The sequence below is a fragment of the Ictalurus furcatus genome, chromosome 20, assembly GCF_023375685.1.
Source record: "Ictalurus furcatus strain D&B chromosome 20, Billie_1.0, whole genome shotgun sequence".
NCBI lineage: Eukaryota > Metazoa > Chordata > Actinopteri > Siluriformes > Ictaluridae > Ictalurus > Ictalurus furcatus.
In genome coordinates, this window is record NC_071274.1 from 9,407,784 (window position 1) to 9,434,188 (window position 26,405).

A 26,405-nucleotide genomic window follows, 5' to 3' on the forward strand; every position below is an offset into this window, starting at 1 on the left:
GGGTCTTAATTGATTGACAATGGATGGACCAATTGTACAAACAATTTGTTAGCTTTCAAACAAGACCTCACTTGCCAAGATTGACCAATCACAGACAGAACTACCCCCACACGCAATTTCCCCCTCCCCCACTTTTACGCACGCACCTATTGGTCTGGAACGGTCAATACGCTGTCGGTCAATGGGTACAGGCCAATCAACTTGTAGCGCCACACAGGTTTTTTTGTGCACGCAACAGTCATGGCCATTCAGGCCTGGCAGTCCTCCCCCAAAAGCTTTGAGCATAAGTTTTGGCAGTTGTAAGTTTTGCAGTGTTCACTTTTTCTGATCGCTAGATTTCTCTTGGTTTTCACTAAGTGCATGATTTAGTAGCATCTTATAGCAATGACATGTTCCCAAAAAAGCCTGAATGCGTCAGCGCTTTTGGAAGAAGTATTTTGGAGTGACTCTGGAATTGGAGGGTTTTCTTTGGAGATAGACAGCGTGGATTGAGCTTAGGAACATTTCTGCATGGAGTGGACATGGTCCTTGAAATGTACGCAAATTATGTTACTTTGTATTTTTCATTTTTGATTGTAGTGTGGAAATGTCTTTTTTGCAGATAGTCTATGAACTCATTTTTGCATGTAACATGGAAATATACATGTTTGCAATTTGGAGGTAGTATGTACATTCATTTTCACATGTAGCATGGCAGTGCATTTTTTGCACATGCAGCATGGTACTGCATTTGTTTATGAAAGTAAATATAAAGTGAGAGAGTCAACAGAAGGTGTGTGCTCAGCTGACAAAGTCTACAACACTAGGGATTATTGTCACAGTGTCCAAGGAAATTGCTGCTGAAGGAATTCTGGTTTCCTCTTTTTCTATTTTTGATGCTGCTCAGGAGAATTCGCTAGAGCAATTTATTGATCCAGTGGAACTGAGGATCCATTCACCTCTGAATTGAGAAACAGGTGAAGACAATCCAAAATACTTTAATCTATTGTATAAATTTCTTAAAAGGACTTTTTTTCACTTCAAGAGAGACTGTGGGTTCGTTGTATATATTTGGTGGCTTGCTTTTGTATAATACACACCAAACTTGGTGAACATTATTTGTGGTTTTTGGTGTTCTTTTTCAATGCACTGTTAGAGTCCGGATCCTAATTGTAACCAGTGCCTCTCGGAGGGGAGATGTTACATGGTTTCACACTGTATAATTATATGAAACAAAAAGCAAAAACGGGCAGGTGATTATTTCTAAAAAAAAAAAATAATAATAGTAAATAAATAAAATTATTTAAAAAAAAAAAAGATATAATAGGAATTTGCTTTTGTTAGAACAAAGATTTTAATTATTATATGTATCGTTTGCACCATAATTTTTGCCAATATTTCTGGAGGATACTCCAGAGTTTCAAGTTTTATAATATTAAACACGATCTAGAAAAAACTGGCAAAGTAATAGACGTGATAATAGCATGTGGGTTGACTCACAAAAGCGCCTTTCATCTCATTGAAAACCACTCCTTTAAACATCAGTGTAGATGATGGGTCTGTAGGATGCTCATTCTCCAAACGCCAACCTTCCTGCCTGCAAAACACAGACAAAGTGACATAGATAGACAGATACACAAACACAGGGTTGAATATACTAGTTGACTAATACACTCAAAAGTTGCTGCTATGGGGATGTCAACTAGTGACAGAAAAAAACAGTGAGGCAGACAGTAAAAAAAGCAGGTAAATGTACTTTAATTGTTCTTTTGCTTTATGGACAGTTAACACTTTGATATTACTTGGCATGATATAAAGAGGCGTTCGATAAAATCCTTGCACTCATTAGATAAAAGTTAGATAAAGATCCTTGCACTTCTGGTGTAGAGAGATGCACATCACTATCTATCCCACTCAGGTCATTTAGTTTCAGATCAACGGTGCATGACAGGTCAAAGATGATGATCCAGAGTCATTTTCAGAAGCGACTGAGGTTGGAGTTGAACATGGCAGAAAAAACAGACACTGATGCTGTTCACATCACATCCATCATTAGCATAATGAGCTTCCATGCTACACACATGCTCCCTGTTTCAGGATCAATCATCTCAGCTGGGCTGCTAGCTTATCCAAGTAATTGCATTTTCAGAACTGGTACATCCTCAAACAGTGCAAAATGACATGAAATTTATTATTTTGTATATTTATTGCACTAATTTATTAAACTTCTATAAAACTTCCAAGTTGACTGCGCATGACATCATATACACATAATGTGATGCCGCGACTTTAGCAGACAACCAAAGTCAACGACAATGACTTTCTTCAGTTTATTGTTTATATACTTAGTTATATACTTGGTTTATTTTATATACAAGTATGTATGCATTATTTTTATGGATGCACAAAAAGCACTGAATTAAACTACAGTCCTAAATGACTAATATATATTCTGGTGTGTGTCTGTGTGTATTGGGTTCTTTTCAGTCTTATATAATTGGATAAACAGTTGTGTAAAGTTTTAGTCTGAAATTTATATTTGTAACACTGTTTCTGGATTTTATTTTAAATAAACGAAAAAAATGGTACTGAAAGTCCCCCCATCCGATTAATCTGGAAAAAATAAATTGGCCAACTAATCGATTATGAAAATAATCGTTAGATGCAGCTATAGTCTGCACCAAACATGTCTGCTGTTACTGTGGCCAAAGAACTCTATCTTTGATTCGTCTGTCCAGAGCACATTATTCCAAAAGGCCTGGTTTTTGCCTATGCTCATTGGCAAACTGTAGTCTTGCAAAGCCTTTTTCTTGGCATGCCCCCCGTGCAGGTCAAATTTGTGCAATCTCTTTCTGATTGTAGATGCATGCACTGAGACCCACAGTTGCAAGACTTACTAGCAGATCCTGTGATGAAATTTTGGGGTTCTTGGAGACTGACTTTGTTGGGAAGGCTAGTCCTAGACAAATTGGCAGTTGTCTGAAATCTGAGTCATTTGTACATTATTTTCCTTTTAGTGGAATGATGTATTTCAAATAACTTGGGGATTTTTTGAAATCCCTTGCCCGACTCATAGGCATCCATAATCTTATTTCTGAAGGCCTTACAGAACACTTTAGATCTTAGAACACCTCAATAGCAAAGAAAACACCAGACACTAGATATAAGAGGGGTTTAAATAAGACCACCTGCACTCCTTAAGCAGGTTCTAATCACTGGCACCCAATCTTGAACACCTGATTGTCATGATCTCCCCTGCAGATGGCGCTGTAGCATGCACGGAGAGCGCACGCATGCACGAGATTATGTAAGGAGGACTGTTTCCTATGGACACGTGCCTTTGTTTTGGTTTCTGTTCTGTCTCCTCCCTGTTTAGTTATGAGTTCAAGTTTGATTATGTGAGCTATTTAAACCCCTCGTGTTTCTGCGCACTTCGCGCAGTATTAAATGAGTGTATAGATGTAGACATGATTTCGTATGCTATGTATGTGTTAGCTACCTTGATGCTAAGTGGTCGTGTTCTCGTTTCTTGTTTTGTTTCATGCCTTGAATCCAGTTTCCTGTTTTGGCCTTGAATCTCGTTTCACGTTTAAGACTGTGTTTTATGTTTATTGACTTTGTGCGAGTAATAAAGACTTGAATCTGCACTTGCTTCCGTTCCAAGTCCCAGATCGTAACAGATTCAAATTTTATGGATTTGAAGGTGTGATAAATGTAGGGGTGTACTTACTTTATCATGTCGCTCATCTGTTTTTTGTTACTTTAAAATTGTTAAAATTACTACAAAATGTCAATTTTGTGTGTCATTTGATAGAGTGTATCAACTTTATTAATAGGCACTGTTTCAAAGATGATTAAAGGTTTGCCTATCCAAATATGTCAAAAAGTCAATAATTTCCAAGGGGTGTACTTATTTTTTCACATGACTATCAATAGTATGATTCCACATGGAAAGTGATATTTTTATGTATATAAAGTCAATACCAGAAGTCCAGCTCTCGCAAGCAGGGAAAGAAGACGGCATCAAGGTAGACGGATAGAAGGTTTTGGAAATCCTTGGCATTCTGAGTGGAGAATGGGTACATTGTATAATCACTAGCTGGGGAGTAGAGAACAGTTCAGTTAGTCTCTCTTTCACCGCATGTTACACACACACACACACACACAGCTATAAAACTCTAGCATTAAGAAGCTAATTATGAAAAGTTGATGGGGATTTAAGGATTCAGAATACTGTAATTAGGTATGTTAATTTTGTCAAATGCATTTCCAACCTTAACTAGTCAGTGATTAACCAGTGAATATAGAATTAAGCCTATTGTTTCACATTGCTTATATTTTACTGACTAACTTGTGTATAACCCAGAAATGGTGCTCACACCTAAAATGATAAATCACTCATGTATATCAAATATATTTAGTGTAAATAGATATTTAACTGATAACATTGATAACGTGTTGCTGATGAATGGTTAATAGGTTTACCAGACCTGAATCCACCTAATCCAACTAATTTCAGTCCCAGTTGCAATCTCCCCCCCCCCCCATTTTACTGAATCTGAGCAGAAAGTATAGCTCTACACACTTCAGAATTCATCCTGCTATTTCTACCAGCAGTCCCATCATCAATAAACACCAGTGACAAAGTCCCAATGGTAGCCATATGTGCACATGCCATAACACTTCCTCCATAATATTTGACAGATGGTGTGGTATGCTTTGGATTTTGGTTCTTGGTTTCATCTGTCCAAAGAATCTTGTTCCTGAACTGGGCAGGCTTTTTTAGATGTTATCTAGCAAAGTCTAATCTGGCCTTTCTGTTCTTGAGTGTTACTAGTAGTTTGCATCTTGAGGTAAACCCTCTGTATTTACATTCATGAAGGTGACTCTTGATTCTAGATTTTGACAATGATACACCTATCTCCTCGAGAGTGTTCTCGACTTGGCTAGATGTTGTGAAGTGGTTTTTCTTCAAGAAGGAAAGAATTCTGCAACCATCCACTTTAGTTTAGTTAGTCTTCCATGGTTTTCCAGGCCTTTTGGTGTTGCTGAGCACACCAGTACCAATTTGTTGATTTGGCTACTCCGAAAGTTTTTGCTATCACTGATAGGTCTGTTCTGTTTTTTTTCAGCCTAATGATGGGCTCCTTCACTTGCACTGACACCTCTTTGGACTGCATATTGAGAGTTCCCATGAACAGCCAAAAGGCAAATTCAATACTTTGAATCAATGCCAGATCTTATATATTTTTAATCTGTCATGAAATAATGAGAAAACAGTATACACGTGGACATGAAACTACTTCTACTACTTATCAATCCAATTATTTTTAGCCTGTGAAAACTGAGCGACTATGCACAACTTTGCTATAAACAGTTAACAGTTAAACAGTCTGTAGAGTGAATGCAATATTTTTGTCAAACCCCTTGAATTAAAGCTTAACATCTACACTTCAATCATACCTTGACTGCTTCATTTCAAAACCATTGTGGTGGTGTACAGAGGCAAAATCACAAAAATTGTAACAGCAAATACATATGCAAATACTTATGGACCCAACTGTATGAGGTTATGAGACACATATCATACATAAAATAACTGTTATGCAGACAATATCCTCATTTAAACTCTTCGAATGCCCTGTAGGTGTCCTTTCCCCTAATCTTTATTCCTGTCTGATGTACATTAAACTTAATTGTAATAAAACTGAAATTCTTACGCTGCATTCAAGTCAAGGCAACAAGTTGTAATTCGCCACCTCAACTTAAAATTCATCAAACTGTCCATGTTTTTTTCCATTGACATTTCCCAACTTGAAAGTGCAGAGATGGACAATGGCATCATTCCAACATACAAATTAACACTTACAAGGTAAGTCAAACAGAATTATTAATATCTATCCCTAATTTGCCAACTCTAGCACAACAATTCCCCCTTCTTCCAGTTTAAACCCAACCCATACCTTTGAGGCCCATATGAATGTTTTCATATGACTAATATATCCAGGCTTTTCTTCTCAATCACTCAGTCTAGTACTGAAAATATACTACATGGCCAAAAGTTTCTGGACACCTGACCCTCACACCCATATGTGGGTCTTCCTCAAACTATTGCCACAAAGTTGGAGGCATACCTAGAATGTCTTTTTACGCTGTAGCATTAAGATTTCCCTTCATTCGAACAAGGAGGCCTAAACATGTTCCAGCATGACAATGCCCCTGTGCAAAAAGTGAGTTCCATGAAGACATGGTTTGCCAAGTTTGGCGTAGAAGACCTTGAGTGGCCTGCACAGAGTCCTGACCTCAATCCCACTGAAATCCCCTGGGATGAAGTGAAATGCTGACTGCATGCCAGACCTTCTTGCCCAACCTCAATAATGCTCTTGTGGCTAAATGGGCAAATCCCCATTGCCACACTCTAAAATCTAGGTGAAAGTCTTCCCAGAATAATGGAGGTTATTGTAATAGTAAAGGTGGTACTCAATCTGGAACGGGATGTTAAAAAAAAACAAAACAAAAAAAAAACCACCACATACAAGTGCAGTGATCAGGTGTCCACAAACTTTTGGCACCTTATTGTTATTCTATATTTTCTACTTACTCTGGCAATGGTGTCTAAGGCAGCCCATAGAACTGTCTGGTAAAAAGTTGTGAAAGTTGCCAAACTCAGTACGTTTACATGGACAACAATAATCCAATATTAACCCGATTAAGACAATACTCTGATTAAGAAACTACCACGTAAACAGCAATTTTTAATTACCTTAATCCAGTTAAGGTCATACTCGAAGTAAACACAAATTGAATTAAGACATGTGGAGTACTCCTGTTTTAGTCGCATTATCGACGTGTATTACAGACATGTAAACACCTTAATCACATTATTAAAGTAGTGTGAGAGTATTCACTGTATTTTGTGACAGGACACGATCACACACGGCAGTGCTCAACTGTTTTACGGCAAACAAAAGAGCACGGCTGCGTCTCAAACCACGTACTTGCCTACTATAGGCTTAAAGTAGGCGAAATACATGTATCTCGGCTACTATACAGTAGGAAGTACGTAGTTTGGGACGTAGCCCATGGCTTCAAGCAGTTGCCTATTTGCACGTACAGCATGACAAATAATTAACCGCACTGGAAGCGTTCCTAAAAATTTTAAATACAAACACCCAAAACTGTATACGGTAACATAACGAAGACGAACTGTATGTTGATGCATGAAATTCTGGAGGGACATCGGACGGTGTGGCGCGGTGACGTAATGACGTGTGCTGTTAATTGAACTATGTTCTATAACATGTAAAACGGGTACATGAAAGGAGTATTCTAAAAGCGATTCATGTAAACACCTTAATCACAATATTGTCTTACTCAGAGTAAGGTCAATAATTAGATTACTGCTGTCCATGTAAACGTAGTCACTGATTAGGGAAGGTCTAGGGAACATTCTGACTAAATTTTTGCCAAGCGGTGTCAATGCTCTAGCACCACCATCGGGTCAAATGTGGGAAGTACATTTATGGTCATAACATTTACATTTATTAATTTAGCAGATGCTTTTATCCAAAGCAACTTACAAATGAGGAAATACAAGCAAAGCGATATGTCACGCAGAGAACAATACAAGTATTAACGTTTGAACCATGCCTCCAAAATTTAAGAGCCAGGCATCCATTGATTCTCTGGGTCAAGACGAGTTTAACACATCCTATGATGCCAATTTCTGCCTCATTCAATTTTCCAACATCTTGGTTTTTGTCAAAAACTGTTTTTTGTTACTCCTCTACAAATTTTGTCCAATCACTAAATTGGCACATATCGTCTTCAGAGTAAGCCCCACAAATGTTATCAAAAGAATTTTTAATAGTCCAAATGGTTTGCCTGTAATGGGACAATGAATCCGACAATGAAGCCGCCAAACATGAAGTGAGGCTGTATCTCAGCAACAACTTAATGTCATGTGTACTGACACAAAACTTGGCATGAATCTTCAGGACCATGACCTGAGGCTATGCAACAAATATTGTGACCTATAGGTCAAAAGTTACAATAACATGCTAAAAATGCTTATATCTAACTGCCATTTCTGTTACTCCTACTCCACAATTTGACCAATCCTCACCAAATTTGGCTCACTTCATCTTGAAACCTGTCTAACAAATCTTGATTTGATACTCAAAACCATTCTCCTGTAGCGTGCTGGCAAGGGCAAAATATAGGATGTGAGGGTGTATCTCAGCAATGCATCTACATATCATGAAACCTGCTAAGTATCTTCAGGACGATGCCCTGAATATACCCAAGAACTTTTGAGACTGCGCAACCTTGTGGTCAAGAACTGCAACAACTGAACTGTGCTAAATTCTCAGTTAATTTTTCCTATAAATTCCCTGGAGTATGCTGAAATGAACACACACCAACATCTGAAATTCAAATGTGCTTCCTGTGGACAATCTTGGATTTTGTTAAGTTTTTTTTCACGACGACTCCTACAAATTATGTCCAATCAACACCAAAGTTGGCACACATCATCTTCAGAGTAAGCCTCACAAAAAGTTATCAAAAGAATTTTGAATATGCCAAACAGGTTGTCTGGAACAGGCCAACAATTCTGACACTGAAACCACCAAACAGCTTACATCTAACTGCCATTTTTGCTACTCCTCCTCCAAATTTTTTCCTCAAAACCATTATTCTTTGAATATCCAATATTCAAAACCATTCTCCTGTAGCACGCTGGCAAATGCAAAAAAGATGTGAGGGTGTATTTCAGCAATGCAACTACCCATCATCATGAAAGTTGAAAAGTGTTCTCAGGATCATGCCCTAAATTTACAAAAAAAGGTTTTGTGGCTGTGTCACCTTGTGGTCAAGAACTGTAACAATTAAAAAAAAATTCCTATCATTTGAAGAGTTTGTGCTAAATTCAGTTATTTTTTCCCTATAATTCCCTGGGGTATGCTGAAAGTGATAGCACACCAACATCTGAAATTTAAGTGTCCTCCCTGTCGACCATCATGGATTTTGTCATCATTTTGTCAAATTTATAAAAAGAACGTTGATATTCCAAATGGTTTGCCTGTAATGTGCCAAAGAATATGATAGCAAAGCTGCTATACAGGAAGTGAGGCTGTATCTCTACAATGACCTTGCAGACTGATACAAATCTTGGTAGGCACTTCAGGATCATGCCCTGAGGCTATGCAGCAAATTGTGTGACAGCGTCACTTACTGGTCAAAAATTACAAGAACATTCTGAAAATGCTTCCATCTAAGTGCCATTTTTGCTACTCCTCCAGATTTTGTCGTCTTCACCAAATTTGGCTCATACCATCTTGAGACCTGTCTAAACAAAAGTTATCAAAGGAACTCCTACTTTTACCTTTAATAATTGTTTTGTACCGTTGCTTATAATTGTGGCTCACAGAGTCTGTGTGCTTGGCCCCCGAAAATGCTGCTTGCAGCTTAAATTCTTCTTATTATTAATTTGTATTATTATTGTTGGTTTTATTTTTATTCTTCTTATTATTATATTCTTAAGGCTATTATAACATTGCTTTTCATAATCAACTGCAGTTCATACAATTCATTCCTGTCTAATTATAGCATTAGTCACAACAGCTTTTATTTGTTAATAAAACAGCTTTTAATTGTTGCCAAGCTATCTTTGCACAAGCTTAATATGCCAAAAATTTAGAAAAATGCATAGACCTTCCCAGTATTGTATACAGTAAGCAACTTATCTCAGAAAATACTGTTGTAAGGGTACTTCATACACACACTCAGATACACACTGTGTATACTGTGTATACTGTGTATACTGTGTGTGTCAGTACCTGTGAAGGCATTCATAAAGGTGGAGAGAGAGCGATTCAGCATTTTAAAGAACGGATCTCTGCAGGGGTAGCGCTGAGAGCCACACAGAACCGTGTGTTCTAGAATGTGGGGAACCCCTGTGTTGTCCATGGGCGTGGTACGGAATTGCACACTGAAAAGACACAAAAACATAATATGCAGAAATGGATAAATGAAAGGTGACCAGTATGCATGCCATCACATAAGCAACATTGCTCATAAGCTACTTGAAATCACTAGACTAGGCATTACTTTATATCTTTCATAGATTCTTTTACCTGGGGGCAACAAAAAAATCCCAAAAAGAACAAACAAGATATAGTACAGAATAGTATACACAGACACACATTCAGACATGCACACAGGCAAACACATGCCCATAGAAACGTGCACTTTCAGTCTCGCATACATACCAAAATGCATGAACCCACATGCATGCAGATGTGAACGCTGACATATGCAAATGTGCATGCAGGCAGACACACACGGGACACCCAAAGGGCCATAAACATCCCATGTTCTATCATTTTAATACGCATGCAAAAAAATGCCACAAGTTGACGATTTTCATGCCTTATGAGATCTAAATTAAGTGTCACTAAATTAGGTATTACATCCATTTCCAATATTTATCTTTACAGATAACAAGTATAAAAAAAAATACAAAATATATACCATTTATAAATACAAACATTTTATTTTACTCATGGAAATAAGAACGTACATCCTTCAATTCTACGTTTTTATTTATCGGGGACTATAGAACAATTGTGTGGTCCTCACCGACTTCTATAAACAAAAATACCAGGTGTCAAAAAAACAAAAAAAAAAACCAAAACACACACACACACACACACACACACACACACCAGGTTTGTTATGTTATTTAGGGTAACACACAATTGTTATTTAGGCCCTGATAAATAAAACCACAGAATTGAAGGAGGGTCTACTTTCTTTTTCCCCCATGACTGTATATTACTAAAATAGGATTAAGATGTATTTTGATGATGTATTTTAGACAACTGCTGTAAATATAATCCTTTTGAAATAATGTTTCAAAAATAAACTGTTAGTGTAAGGTCTGTCTACCTAGTGATGCTGTAAAGGAGACATCAACATGAGCGTGTCAGATTAGCAATGTGAGATTAAATGGACAGTTGATTGACCATGGTTAGCCCAAGGTTGCATGCAGTGACGAGACGAAGGTGAGATCTGAGAGTTATCCTTGGAGATCACAAGATCCTAACATGGGACAGTTAAACAGAACATCCAAACAGTTTTGCTGGGATTAAATTTCAGCTGATGAGCTACCATCCACGATGGCAGCCAGGCATGCTAAGATCTGAGGGGAAACAGAAGTGTCTGAGGGAGAGAAGGAGAGGGTGAGTTGAGTATCATTTGCATAGCAGTGATCTGAAAACCCATGGGAGAATATGACCTCACCAAGAGATTGAGTATAGAAAGAGAACAGAAGAGGACCAAGTGCTCTGCCTTGTGGGACACCAGTGGAGCGTCTGTGTGGAGCAGATGTGGATCCCTTCAACGTCACCTGATATGACAGACCTTCCAGGTAGGAAGCAAAAGATTGACATGCTGTGACACAAATTCCAAGACTCATGAGGATGGACAAGAGAGTCCTGTGGTTGACCATGTCAAACGCTGGTGAAAGGTCAAGCAGGATGAGGACTGATGACAGTTTGGCTGATCTAGCAGCATGTAGCATTTCAATGACAGGTAAAAGGTTAGTCTGTGTGGAATGTGCCACTTTAAAGCCAGACTCGTTAGGATCTTGGAGGTTGTTCTGTAAGAGACTGAGAGACAGTTGATTGTAGACAGTGCATTCAAGGATTTTAGAAATAAATGAGAGATGTGATACCGGTTGGTAGTTGCTGATGTCTGAGGGATACAGAGTGGATTTCTTCAAGATGGGTATAACCCTTGCTCTCTTGAATGCAGTTGGTACATGACCAGATGTTATGGAGCCACTGATGATAGTAGTGATGAAGAGGAGAAGTTCTTATGAGCTGGTCTGGGGCATTGTGGAAGGGATTGGATTCAATGGCCAGGTAGAAGGATTGCAGGACAAGATAATTTGCAAGATTTATTCTGTCGCTAGATTAGAGAAATGTGCCAGTGAATGAAAAGGGAAATCCTGAGTATGTAGTGTAGGAGTTTGGGTCGTGTGAAGGTCTGACAGATTTTTTAAATCTTCCCATAATAAATGGTGGCAAAGTCTTCAGCAGTCAGGAAGACAGAGTCCAGGAGGAGTCAGCGGGTTAAGCAGTGAAAAAAAGCTGTTGTGGAGCTGGCAAGGATTTTATGTAGAAGTTCCAAGGTTTTCCTTGTAGACGGTAACCTTGGCAGAAGTCACTTCAGATGAGAAATTGGAAAGGAAAGCGTGGTAAGACACAAGATTTGAGACAATCAATTGTCTAATCAGCCAATGATGTGGCAGCTGCGTAATGCAAAAAAAATAATAAAAAAAAAAATTTTAAAAAAACATGAAAATACAGGTCAAGAGCTTTGGGTAATGTTAACATAAAACATCAGAATGAAGAAAAAGTGTGATCTCTGACAACACTGAAGAAATGACACTTTGCTACAATCTAAAGTAGTGAGTGTACAGCTTGTATAACAGTGTAAACTTGCTGTCCCCTCAAAATAACTCAACACACAGTCATTAAAGTTTAAACCGCTGACAACAAAAGTGAGTACACCCCTAAGAGAAAATGTCCAAATTGTGCCCAATTAGCCACTTTCCCTGCCCGGTGTCATGTGACTTGTTAGTGTTACAAGGTCTCAGGTGTGAATGGGTAGCAGGTGTGTTAAATTTGGTGTCATCGCTCTCACACTCCCTCATACTGGTCACTGGAAGTTCAACATGGCACCTCATGGCAAAGAACTCTCTGAGGATCTGAAAAAAAAGAATTGTTGCTCTACATAAAGATGGCCTAGGCTATAAGAAGATTGCCAAGACCCTGACACTGAGCTGCAGCATGGTGGCCAAGACCATACAGCGGTTTAACAGGACAGGTTCCACTCAGAACAGGCCTCGCCATGGTCGACCAAAGAAGTTGAGTGCACGTGCTCAGCGTCATATCCAGAGGTTGTCTTGGGAAATAGATGTATGAGTGCTACCAGCATTGCTGCAGAGGTTGAAAGGATAGGGGGTCAGACTGTCTGTGCTCACACCATATGCCGCACACTTCATCAAATTGGTCTGTATGGCCGTCGTCCGAGAAGGAGGCCTCTTCTAAAGATGATGCACAAGAAAGCCCACAAACAGTTTGCTGAAGACAAGCAGACTAAGGCCATGGATTACTTGAACCATGTCCTTTGGTCCGATGAAACCAAGATAAACTTATTTGGTTCAGATGGTGTTAAGCGTGTGTGGCGGCAACCAGGTGAGGAGTACAAAGACAAGTGCGTCTTGCCTACAGTCAAGCATGGTGGTGGGAGTGTCATGGTCTGGGGAGCTACAGTTCATTGAGGGAACCATGAATGCCAACATGTACTGTGACATACTGAAGCAGAACATGATCCCCTCCCTTCGAAGACTGGGCCACAGGGCAGTATTCCAACGTGATAATGACCCCAAACACAGTAAAGAAGCTGAGGGTGAAGGTGATGGACTGGCCAAGCATGTCTCCAGACCTAAACCCTATTGAGCATCTGTGGGGCATCCTCAAACGGAAGGTGGAGGAGCACAAGGTCTCCAACATCCACCAGCTCCGTGATGTCATCATGGAGGAGTGGAAGAGGACTCCAGTGGCAACCTGTGAAGCTCTGGTGAACTCCATGCCCAAGAGGGTTAAGGCAGTCATGGAAAATAATGGTGGCCACACAAAATATTGACTCTTTGGGCCCAATTTGGACATTTTGACAGGGGTGTACTCACTTTTATTGCCAGCGGTTTAGACATTAATGGCTGTGTTGAGTTATTTTGAGGGGACAGCAAATTTAAACTGTTATACAAGATGTACACTCACTACTTTACATTGTAGCAAAGTGTAATTTCTTCAGTGTTATCACATTAAAAGATATAATCAAATATTTACAAAAATGTGAGGGGTGTACTCACTTTTGTGAGATACTGTATATTGGCACCATATGGTCTGGTTTGAGTATTTCAGAAACTGCTGGGATTCACACATTTTCAGTGAGTCGGCTTAGTCTAGGCTGGTCATTCTCCTCTGATCTCCGTAATCAACAAGATGTTTCAGTATGTAGACCCTTGGTATACAGTATGTTTTTGTTTTTCACACAATTCTGTGAAAACTGTAGAGACTGTCGTGTGTAAAAATCCCAGGAACTCAGCAGTTTAACAAAATACTCAAACCAGCCCATCTGGCAACAACAACTATGCCAGAGTTAAAGTCACAGAGATCACATTTTTCCCTATTCTGATGTTTGATGTGAACATTAACTGAAGCTCTTGACCTGTAACTGCATGATTTTCTACACGGTGCACCTGCCACATGATTGGATGGCATGGCTGATTGGATAACTGCATAAATGAGTCCCTATTAAAAATTTTCCTACTAAAGAGACTGGTGAGTTTACATGACACTATTAGTGTGATAAAGATGTAAACTGTGTTTCATAAGTGTGTTATTAATGTACATTTGATTAACACTTCAGTTTGATGGCATTAAAATTATTCATCTGGTTGGCATATCAGTTTCATAGAAAAGAAGGTAAAGAAGCAATGGAATAAGGAACTTGAGCGGGTAAAAAAAATATATATTAACAGAACGACAGTACAGAGCCACTGTGTATGATCAGACTGTTATCTCAATGTTAATCTATATTTTTATAAAGTTGACTGTGAGTGGACCATCAGATCATACAGCATGACAAACCATGAAACTGTAACAAACCTAGCAAAGGCAGACAGAAACAAACAGGCAGACACAAACACGCACACAAAAACAAAAAAACAGACACACATGCGTAGACACACACATTCATGCATACCTGAAGAGGTTATTGGAGTCATCTCTTGCTGTGTGCAGATACTGAGCCCCTGTGACATCATGACAGAGTTTAACAGCCGTCAGGGACAGATCAGGTACTTGAGTTACCTACACAAACACACAATAAACTGAAACACTGCTGACTAAAATATTTTCAGACTTATAGGTTCATGTGTACATGCAGATATTAAACCTAGACTCCATACACTTTGGAAGCAGTGGTGGCTCAGTGGTTAAGGCTCTGTGCTCCCGATCACATGGTTGTGAATTCGCTAAGCTGCCATGGTTGAGTTTTTAACTCCCTCTGCTTCAGTGGTGCAAGATCATGACCTTGCTAACAAGCTGGAATATGAGAAGGAATCTTTCCAGTATCTAGAAAGATTATGCTATTTTTTAAACCGAAAATTTACGAGAACTGTATATACTTATGAATAATCTGAGGCAAAATATATCCATAACAAGCTGACATGTTGTTAAAGAGGTTTTATGGTTTTTTTCCTTCCGCATGGAGTCACTCCAGGAAGCATTCTTTCAAAATATACTTCTGAAACCAAACCAAAAGCAAGTGTTGGCTAGGCCTGTCACAATAACTAATTTTATTGGACAATATAGTGTCCCAGAAATAATTGCATTAAACAGTATTACTGTCATTTTAAAACCATTTTATGCCACATAATAACAGTATAATGCGTACACTACTGTAATACAATAGTGTGAATTATTAATGCTTTAGTTATTTGTCCATGTTTTAGTGCATTGTTGAAGTTAGAGCGTATTCACACAACATGACTTACCATTCTACCAAGTGCCTTACTTAAGTTCAAGTTCACTTGTGCATTCGCATCATTTGGTGCAGAAGCAAATTGTAATGCACTGCTGGTGCGAAGCCCTATTGGATATGTTCCGACTAATATTATTAGGGCCGGAGCACCGCTGGTGTGAAGCCCTATTGGATCTGCTCCGTTTATTAGGGCCCAAGCACCGCTGGTGCAAAGCCCTATTGAACCTGCTTCGCTTTCTCTCTTCTTCTTCTCCCAAATGAATCGCATTTTAGAGGGCCTAAACTTTAGAGGGCCTAAACTGAACGCGTCTTGCAAAGTTGCGTGAGTTTTCGGGTGAAAACTCACTCAACTTTGCAAGACGTGTCAGAACCAGTGAAAATTTACATCTGATAGAGGTTCCAGAATTGAGTGTGGCAAAATGGCTCGAAAATTTTACCGATGTGTGCCTCGAGCTATGTTTCACCTACATGTACGAAATTCGGTAGACGTGTAAGATGCCAATGCGTACAAAAATTTCTCTTGAACCCATGCCCTAAACTCAATGGGAAGTCAGTCATTTTGATTTTTCTCTTAAATTTTTGCTCCGTTTTTTACTATTTCCAGGCCTCGTACTTTAACTCCTAGTGATTTCATCAGATCGGCATCATAATTGGTCAGTCTCATCTAAAGGCATTGACAATGCTAAATTGCGAAGCTTTTGAGTTTTCGCTGCACGACGTGGGCGTGGCGGTCTCACAAATTTCGATATTTCGCTATTGAAAAAGGAAGTTGTTATAACTCAAACATAGAATGTTCAATCTGCACCAAACGTCACGTTTTGTACAAAACCTGGCCTGAGGCTACATACATGCCAATATTCAGTTGGCATGTATGTAGTCATAGTGCCACCTGCTGCCAACTTGGACTGGCATGTTTTACACTAACTCAGCCATTATGTTCAATCTTCACCAAACTTTACATATTTGATACGAATCCTGCCCTGAAGACATCTACATACCAATATTCATTCATAATTATACTGCCACCTTCTGGCAACAGGAAGTGGCATGTTAAACAGTAATGTTTTCATAGCATCATATAAAAATATGCCAGCAAATTCTAAACATGCTAACAACATGCTAGAACATGCTAGCAACACTTAGCTAAGTGCTAAAGCGTGCTATTACTATTAGTAAAAAGGATATTTTTATAACTCAAGCATACAATGTTCAATCTGCACCAAACTTCATATGTTTTATACTAATTCTGTCCTGAAGACGTCTACATGCCAATATTCAGTTATAGTCATAGCGCCACCTGCTGGCAACAGGAAATTACATGTTTTACATCATGATACACTCCTAACAACATATAAATGCTAAAAAGTGCTTTAAAAAAATGGAACGGAGTGCCCCTGGCAGAGCAGACCAAACGTGCATCCGGGTGCGAGGGCCCTTGCATCGCTGCTTGCAGCTTTAATTCTTCTTCTTTTCCAAAATGAATCGCATTTTAGAGGGCCTAAACATAACCGAAAACTCACAAAATGTTGCAGATGCATCAGAACCAGAGAAAATTTACATCTGATAGGGGTTCCAGAATTGATTGTGGCAAAATGGCTCGATAGCCCCAACCTTCAAAATGTTTCACCGAAATGTACGAAATTCAGTAAACATGTGTAAGATGCCAATACGTACCAAAACTTCTCTTGAACACATGCCCTAAACTCATCAGGAAGTCAGCCATTTAGATTTTTCTCTTAATTTTTTGCCATTTCCAGGCCTCCTACTTTAACGAACTCCTCCTAGTGATTTCTTCGGATCGACATCATATTCGGTCAGTCTCATCTAAAAGGCATTGAAAATGCTAAATTGCGGCGCTTTTGAGTTTTTGCTGCACGACGTGGGCGTGGCGGTCTCACAAATTTCGATATTTCGCTATTGAAAAAGGAAGTTGTTATAACTCAAACATAGAATGTTCAATCTGCTCCAAACGTCACATGTTTGATAAAAGTCCGGGCCTGAAGACATCTAGATGCCAATAATAAGTTGTAATCATAGAGCCACCTACTGGGAACAAATATTTCCAGGTCACATATTTTAACAATCTCCTCCTAGAGATTTCATCTGATCAACATCAGATTCGGTCCGTGTAATCTAGAAGCCATGGCGATCGTAAATTGCGAAGCTTTTAAGTTTTCGTTGAGGGTCTGATAAATTTCGATGTGAAACAAATCACATTTTTAAGGCCTAAACATGCTAGAAAACTCATGTAACTTTGCATACCCCTCCAAAGGGGAGAACATTTACATCTGATACAGGTTTTAGAAAAGAGTTTGGCCAAATGGCTTGATAACACCACCTAAAATATTTAAACAATTTGCGCCTCACGCTTTGTTTCACCTACATGTACAAAATTCGGCATACATGTGTAAGCTGCCAATACGTACAAAAAAGACTCTTGAATCCATGCCCTAAATTCAACAGGAAGTCAGCCATTTGGACTTTTCTCTAAAATTTATGCTCAGATTTTGCCATTTCCAGGCCTCGTACTTTTACAAACTCCTCCTAGAGAGTTCTTCGGATCGACGTCATATTCAGCCAGTCTCATCTAAGGGCCTTGATGTTAAATTGCGAAGCTTTTTTTTTTAATCATACAATTTTTTATAGGAAAATCGCATTTCACATATGTGAAATGCGATTTTCCAATAAAAATTCTATAACCCCCCATCCAACAACCAATAATCAAAATAATCACAGCCAAAACCAAAGAAAGGGAGAAACAAAAAACAACAACAAACAAACAACCAGAAAAACAAAAAACAAACAAACATAAATAAAGAGGGGGAAAAAAATAAAATAAGGTAAGATGATCAGTAATTACCATATACACCTTTGCCATTTCCCCAAAAATGATTCACCCCTGCCTCTGATGTTATACTTGATTTTTTCAAGTTTTACAAAGAACATTAAATCTTTAAGCCAGACTGATAAAGAGGGGGGTTGTGGAGAGGTCCAAGACAGCAATATTCTGTGCCGAGCAAGTAACAATGCAAAAGCTACAACACTAGCTTGTTTATGGTTCAGAGGCTGACGCTGAGATGGAACACCAAAGATGTCAATTAAAGGGCAGACATCCAATTTGATTTTAAGAACGTCAGACATAGTTTCAAAGAAAGAGTTCCAAAAGTTCTGCAGTTTGGGACAGAGTGCAAACATATGACTGAGGTTACAGGGCGAAAGTTTGCATTTTTCACACGTCAGGAACATTGGGATATATTTTAGATAGTTTACTCCTAGAGAGGTGAGCTCTATGGACCACTTTAAATTGTATGAAACTAAGTCTAGCACATGACGTGGCAGTACGTATTTTATCTAACGCTGTACCAGTAATGATCCTCAAGCTCGAGGCCCAATTCCTCTTCCCAAGCACTAATGGTTTTGATCTTGTAAGAATTGTCCTATGACCAGATCGTTGCATATATCCATGAAATAATGCCACTCTTATGGGGATTCAACTTGAACACCTCTTCCCATGCAGACTTTGTATGTAAGGAGGGAAAAACCAGCAAATAGGGAGGAGATGCCTAATTTGAAAGAAATTGAATAGGTGAGACGGGGGCAGGCTGAATGATGATAATTCAGAAAAGTCTGCAAACACATTATTAATGAAAAGATCCTCAAATCATTTCAGACCCTTCTTTTCCAAAAAAGAGAATGTGGAATCTATAAAGGAGGGGGGAAAGAGGTGGTTATTACATATAGGTGCCATGGTTGAGGCCAAGATAGATTTAAAATGACAGCAAAACTGATAGAAAATTTTTAGAGAGGTATATACACTATTAAATTATCCGTTGTGAAAGGGGTATAGGAAGGGAGGAAAACACCATAGCAGGGAGGGAGGTTGAAATACAAGACTTTGCTTCTAAGTGGCACCATGGAAGAGAGGGGGCCTGCACCCAGAGCACCAGTTTCTGAATATTAGCCACCCAATAATAATACATGAAATTGGGCAATGAGAGGCCACCACTTAGTCGACTCTTTTGAAGTGAAAATTTGGAAACACTAGGAGTTTTTCCTGCCCATATAAAAGAGGAGAATAATTGATCTATATTCTTGAAGAAAGATTTGGGTAAAAACAAAGGAACGGACTGAAAAAGGTAGAGGAATTTTGGAAGAATGTTTATTTTTACCGTGTTTATTCTACCAAGAGGAAAGGCATCTTGAAAGGCTGACTTCATGTATGAAATTAAGGGTGTAAAATTCGCCACCATTAATGCAGAATAGGAAAGGGTGACATTAACTCTGAGATATTTGAATTTTGAATCCTCCAAATGAAAAGGTATTTCAGTCGTTTTTATTTTTTGGCCAGATTGGTTTATGGGTAAGCAGTCACTCTTTTGTAGGTTCAGTTTATACCTGGAAAACTCATTTAATATGCTTATTATCTCTGGAATAGATGCAATTGGATCTGTAACAAAGTAGTAAGTCATCAGCATATAGGGCTAGTTTATGTTCAATTCCCTTGTGGATTATACCCTAAAATACAGGAAGAGTTCTAAACATTATCGAGAGAGGCTCAATGGCTATGGCAAAAAGTAAGCGAGACAGAGGACATCCCTGGCGTGTACCCCGTGACAAAGTAAAATAATCCGATTTAGCATCGTTGGTATATATGGAAGCTTGCGGTTCCACATACAGTATCTCACAAAAGTGAGTACACCCCTCACATTTTTGTAAATATTTGATTATATCTTTTAATGTGACAACACTGAAGAAAATTACATTTTCCTACAATGTAAAGTAGTGGGTGTACAGCTTGTATAACAGTGTAAATTTGTCATCTCCTCAAAATAACTCAACACACAGCCATTAATATTTAAACCGCTAGCAACAAAAGTGAGTACACCCCTAAGTGAAAATGTACAAATTGGGCCCAAAGTGTCAATATTTTGTGTGGCCACCATTATTTTCCAGCACTGCCTTAACCCTCTTGGGCATGGCGTTCACCAGAGCTTCACAGGTTGCCACTGGAGTCCTCTTCCACTCTTCCATGATGACATCACAGAGCTGGTGGATGTTAGAGACCTTGTGCTCCTCCACCTTCTGTTTGAGGATGCCCCACACATGCTCAATAGGGTTTAGTCCATCACCTTCATCCTCAGCTTCTTTAGCAAGGCAGTGGTCGTCTTGGAGGTGTGTTTGGGGTCGTTATCATGCTGGAATACTGCCCTGCGGCCCAGTCTCCGAAGGGAGGGAATCATGCTCTGCTTCAGTATTTCACAGTACATGTTGGCATTCATGGTTCCCTCAATGAACTGTAGCTCCCCAGTGCCGGCAGCACTCAAGCAGCCCAGACCATGACACTCCCACGAGCATGTTTGACTGTAGGCAAGACACACTTGTCCTTGTACTCCTCACCTGGTTGCCGCCACACACGCTTGACACCATCTGAACCAAATGTGTTTATCTTGGTCTCATCCGACCAGAGGACATGGTTCCAGTAATCCATGTCCTTAATCTGCTTGTCTTCAGCAAACTGTTTACGGGCTTTCTTGTGCATCATCTTTAGAAGAGGCTTCCTTCTGGGACAACAGCCATGTTGAACTTCCAGTGACCAGTATGAGGGAGTGTGAGAGCGATGACACCAAATTTAACACTCCTGCTCCCCATTCACACCTGAGACCTTGTAACACTAACAAGTCACATGACACCGGGGACGGAAAATGGCTAATTGGGCCCAATTTGGACATTTTCACTTAGGGGTGTACTCACTTTTGTTGCCAGTGGTTTAGACAATGGCGGTGTGTTGAGTTATTTTGAGGGGACAGCAAATTTACACTGTTATACAAGATGTACACTCACTTCTTTACACTGTAGCAAAGTGTCATTTCTTCAGCGTTGTCACATGAAAAGATATAATCAAATATTTACAAAAATGTGAGGGGTGTACTCACTTTTGTGAGACACTGTATAATAAACGGATCCATGATATCAGTCCATCCCCAAAGCTGAACCTCTTTAGCACCATAAAAAGATATTCCCATTCTATCCTATCAAATGTCTTTTCTGCGTTCAAAGAAATGACCACTTAAGAGGAGTTGCTGTTTTGTTTTGAATATAAAATACTAAGAAGTGTACGAATATTAGAAAAGGAATGCCGTCCTTTTATAAATCCAGTTTGCTCCTCTGAAATAATGCTAGGGAGAATCCCCTCTAAACAAGAGGCCAAAAGTTTGGCTAAAATCTTGACATCAACATTGAGGAGGCTAATAGGTCTGTACGAATTACATAATGTTTGGTCCTTCCCATCTTTAAGCAATAGAGTTACAGATGCTTGTCTCAATGTTTCTGGCAGCGTACCTAGTTCTAAGGATTCCTCGCATACAGCCAGAAGTAATGGGGCCAATGTAACATGAAATTTCTTATAAAATTCGGAAGGAAACCCGTCCGGGCCAGGTGATTTCTTAGATTGCAATGAATTGATTGAGTTAATGATCTCATCTAAGGTGATGGGGCTGTCAAGTTCAGATGCCAATAGAGGGTCAATTCTGGGAAAAGCAATATTTCTAAGAAAATGGTTCATGTTACCTGAATTGTCAGGAGCTCCAGCTGTGTATAAAGATGAGTGAAAACTTTTAAACGTTGAATTAATTTCTACAGGATCCGAGGTTAATGCACTACTGGACTGCATAATCTGAGTAATAGAGCGCGAGGCCGCTCAGCTACGCAGTTGGTGAGCCAACAAACGACCGACCTTATCCCCATATTCATAATAATTGCCACGCGTATGTAACAAAAGCCTCTCTGCCTCACCTGTCGATAACAAATCGAACTCCGCCTGCAAATTAAGCAGTTTATGTTTATGCAGCTCAGGGGTCGGGTTGAGAGCATATTGGTCGTCAATAGCTCGAATATTATCAAATATCTCTTTTTTCTCTCTTTTATCCTTACGGTTCTTATTGGCATGAGCATAATAAGAGATTATCTGTCCCCTTAAGAAGGCCTTTAGAGTTTCCCAAAGTAAAGAGTAAGAGATTATATCGGTTTGATTAGTAAGAAGAAAATCATCTATCGAAGTAGAAATATACTTGCAAAATGCTGAATCGGATAAAAGTAGAGAATTAAGCCTCCATGGTGGATGAAAGGCGCGATGTGAAGATAGAAGAATGTCAAGACAGAGGAGCGTGGTCTGAAATAACAATTGGTAGATATTCAGAGTTTACAACCCGAGAAATTAGAGAGTTATTTATAAAAAAGTAATCAATGCGAGAAAAAAATTTATGTACGTGAGGAAAAAAAAGAGAATATTTTCTCACAGTGGGGTTAAAATACCACCACGGATCAATGTAACCATTCTGAACCATAAACTCAGAGAATACCTTTGCCATTGCAGAGGGAGCCTTTGTAACCGTGCTAGATTTGTCCAAAACTGGGTCAATAACACAGTTAAAATCTCCCCCAAATATCAAGAGATGTGTGTTCAAAGCAGGAGTTTTTGACAACAAATTCTGAGCAAAAGGAGCGTTATCAAAATTCGGGGGAATATACATTCACCAAAACTACTGGCGTTTGTGAAATTTTCCCTTCCACAATCACATATCTACCATTTACATCAGAAATAACTTTATCAAAAGAAAAGGGCACAGTCTTACTTATCAGAATAGAAACTCCCCTGGACCTGGAATCAAAATTGGAGTGGAACATATATGTGATGTCCAGCAAGCTTGGAGTCTGCGTTGATCCCTGAGACGGAGGTGGGTTTCCTGAAGAAATGCAGAGTCAGGTTTTTGTAGTTTTAAATGTGTCAAAACTTTGGATCTTTTAATGGGACCATTCAGACCTTTCACATTCCAACTTAGGAATCTGATCGAGCTTCGGGTATTTTCCATCAATTTAGATTAGCACAGAATGGAGTACAGAGAGGTTGATATCAATAGGGGGGGGAAAAAACCCAAAAGAAAACACAACAGCACAGCATCCCTCAAGACCTTACGGCCCTGATGGAAAAGTTGATTCCAATTCAAACAACTTTTTCTCTGTCGTGAAAGTAGTGAAACCGCACAATCATCACTCTGGACCTTTGATTCTCTCGCTCCTCCGAGGGCATGGGGCCAATATGGCGCGCTCTATCCAGCAATGGAGCAGTTGGAAAGATTTCCAAGGACATCGTGGAAAAATTTTGACATAAACGTTACCAGATCACTCCCTTCTTCTCATTCCTCTCGTTCCAGAATACCGATGACCCGGAGATTGCAGTACCGTGAACGGGACTCCAGATCCTGTAATAGTTGTGTACCAGTCCCTCAATTGTCCTCAGTGTGAAAAGATGGATCTCAACTGTACACAACTGTAATAAGTGTTATTAAAAGAAAAGGTGATGTTACACAGTGGTAAACAGTCGACTGTCCCAACTTTTTTGGAGTGTGTTGCAGTCATCAGATTTAAAAGGATATTTTCAAAAATAAATTAAAAAGTAAAACATCAAAAATGTGTTAGTGTTTTCAATATAATACAGAGTTAATTGAATTTTCTAATGACTCTCTTTTTGCATTTTCCATACTGTCCCAACTTTTTCAGAAATGGGGTTGTACATAGCACCTTTTAACTTTCGCGGATCCACAAAGCACTTTACAATGTTTCTCATTCACCCATTCTCACACACACACGATAGCATGCCATCAGGAGCAACTTGGGTTTCAGCGTATTGCCCAAGGACACTTCAGCATGTGGACAGGCCAGGGATTGAACCACCACCCCTGCAATTATTGGGCAACCTGCTCTACCACCAGAGCCACACCCATAATGTGAATCTCCCATTCTACCACATGACAAAGGTGTTCTCTATTGGATTCAGATCCAGTGACTGGGATGGTGGAAAGTGTGCCAAGGAAACATTCCCCAAACCATAACACCACCTCCACCAGGCTGGACTGCTGACACAAGGCAGGTTGGGTTCATGGATTCATACTGTTGGTGCCAAATTCTGACCCTACCATTCGTTTTCCTTGGCAGAAATCAAAGATTCATCACATCAGACAATGTTTTTCCAGTCTTCAACTGTTCAATTTTGTTGACCCTATGCCCACTGCAGCCTCAGCTTTCTGTTCTTGGCTGGCATAAGTGGAACCCGGTGTGGTCTTCTGCTACTGTAGTCCATCTACCTCAAGGTTCAATGTGTTGTGCCTTCTCAGATGCTTTTCTGCTCACCACAATTGTACAGAGTGGTTATCTGAGATACTTAGCCTTTCTGTCAGTTTTAACCAGTCTGGCCATTGCCCATTGACTGCTCATCAACAAGGCATTTCTGTCCGCAGAATCGCTGCTCACTGTATTTTAATTCTTTATTGCACCATTCTGAGTAAACTCTAGAAACTCCTCTGCATGAAAATCCCAGGAGATCAGCAGCTATAGAAATACTCAAAGCAGCCCATCTGGCTCCAACAATCACAGAGATCACATTTTTCCCCATTGTGACAGTTGATGTGAATATTACCCAATGTGGCATCTGTATGATTTGCATTGCACTGCTGCCACATGATTGGCTGATTTGATAATTGCATGAATGAGAAGGTGTACAGCTGTTCCTAATAATTCACTCAGTAAATGTATATAGGTCCATTTACTATGAATTTTTTTTCAGAAGCAAGAATGCGTAGTTCATAAAATATTTATACACAGATGGGACTAAATTCCCAATTACATTACCTCACTTCCCCATGTAAAACCATTCCAATCTGAATAGGGCTTGAGTCATAATTCACTTAAATTTACAAAGAGTGGAGTTGGCTGTATACAGTGAACAAAAAACAAACTTGCATTAGCAAGTAATAGCTATGATAACCCAAGATACCTTCATACATACAAACCTGAGCAGTATAAGGAGACTGGCAAAACCATTCATTGACAAATACGTACACCATATGGTCAAATGTATGTGGAGACACCTATATGATCATCACACCCATATGTTGGCCTTCCCTAAACTGCTGCAACAAAGTTGGAAGCACACAATTGTTGTGCTTCCAACAAATGTTACAAATGTTCAGAACATCCTTCTACAGTCATGTGAAAAAATAAGTACACCCCATGGAAATTGTTGGCCATCTAACTGAAAGTTGAACCCAAAGTGGACCCATCAACAGGATACTGATCCTAAGCACACTAGCAAATCCACCAAGTTATGGCTCAAAAAGAAGAAACGGAGGGTTACGGAATGGCCTAGTCAAAGCCCGGATATTAATCCCACTGAAATGTTGTACAGAGGATTTGAAACGGGCAGTACATGCAAGGAAACCCTCAAATATCTTGCATCTGAAAGAATATTGCATGTAAGAGTTGTCAAAAATTCCAGCAACCCGATGTCAGAGACTAGTGGACAATTATGCAAAACACCTACAAGAAGTTATTTCTGCTAAAGGGGGCAATACTAGCTTCTAAGGCCAAGGGTGTACTTCCTTTTTCCACAGAAGAACATCTATTGATATTTCTGTTGAATAAACGACTGAAAAACTAATTTTCCTTGTGGGTTTGTTCAAGTATATCAACTTTATTGATAGGCACTAGGGATGTCACGAGAACCGATACTTTGGTACAAATATTCTTAAAACGTGAAGGTACTTGTTTTTCCACAGTAGCGTACGTTATTAATGAAGGTACCGAGGTTGCAATTCTTCCGGAACTGAAGGGGGCAGCAAATATGTGCAAGTGTTTTAGTCGGTCCACAAGTGGTAAAGAAGAAGAAAAACGCTAACAAGCACACGGGAAGAACTACAGAAGTTTAGCTCCGCCCCACCTCATTAAGAGACAGAGAGAGGAAAGCTCGTTGAGAG

At 39.4% G+C, this 26,405-nt stretch overlaps 1 protein-coding gene across 9 annotated transcripts in view; it reads right to left on the reverse strand.

Annotated features, from left to right (window-relative positions):
* pitrm1 (pitrilysin metallopeptidase 1) overlaps positions 1-26,405 on the reverse strand; it is a 98,909-nt gene that overhangs the window by 70,320 nt on the left and 2,184 nt on the right. For 4 of the 9 annotated variants that reach the window (XM_053651756.1, XM_053651750.1, XM_053651748.1 and 1 more), the window contains 4 exons: positions 14,818-14,924; positions 9,819-9,970; positions 3,964-4,078; positions 1,480-1,576 (listed from right to left, as the gene is read on the reverse strand). In XM_053651756.1, coding sequence (XP_053507731.1) covers positions 1,480-1,576; positions 3,964-4,078; positions 9,819-9,948 — 342 coding nt within the window. In that variant the 5' untranslated portion in view covers positions 9,949-9,970; positions 14,818-14,924. Of the gene's footprint in view, positions 1-1,479; positions 1,577-3,963; positions 4,079-9,818; positions 9,971-14,817; positions 14,945-22,664; positions 22,848-23,228; positions 23,340-26,405 lie in introns of those variants that run through there. The other 5 variants (XM_053651753.1, XM_053651752.1, XM_053651754.1 and 2 more) reach the window with 5 other exon arrangements.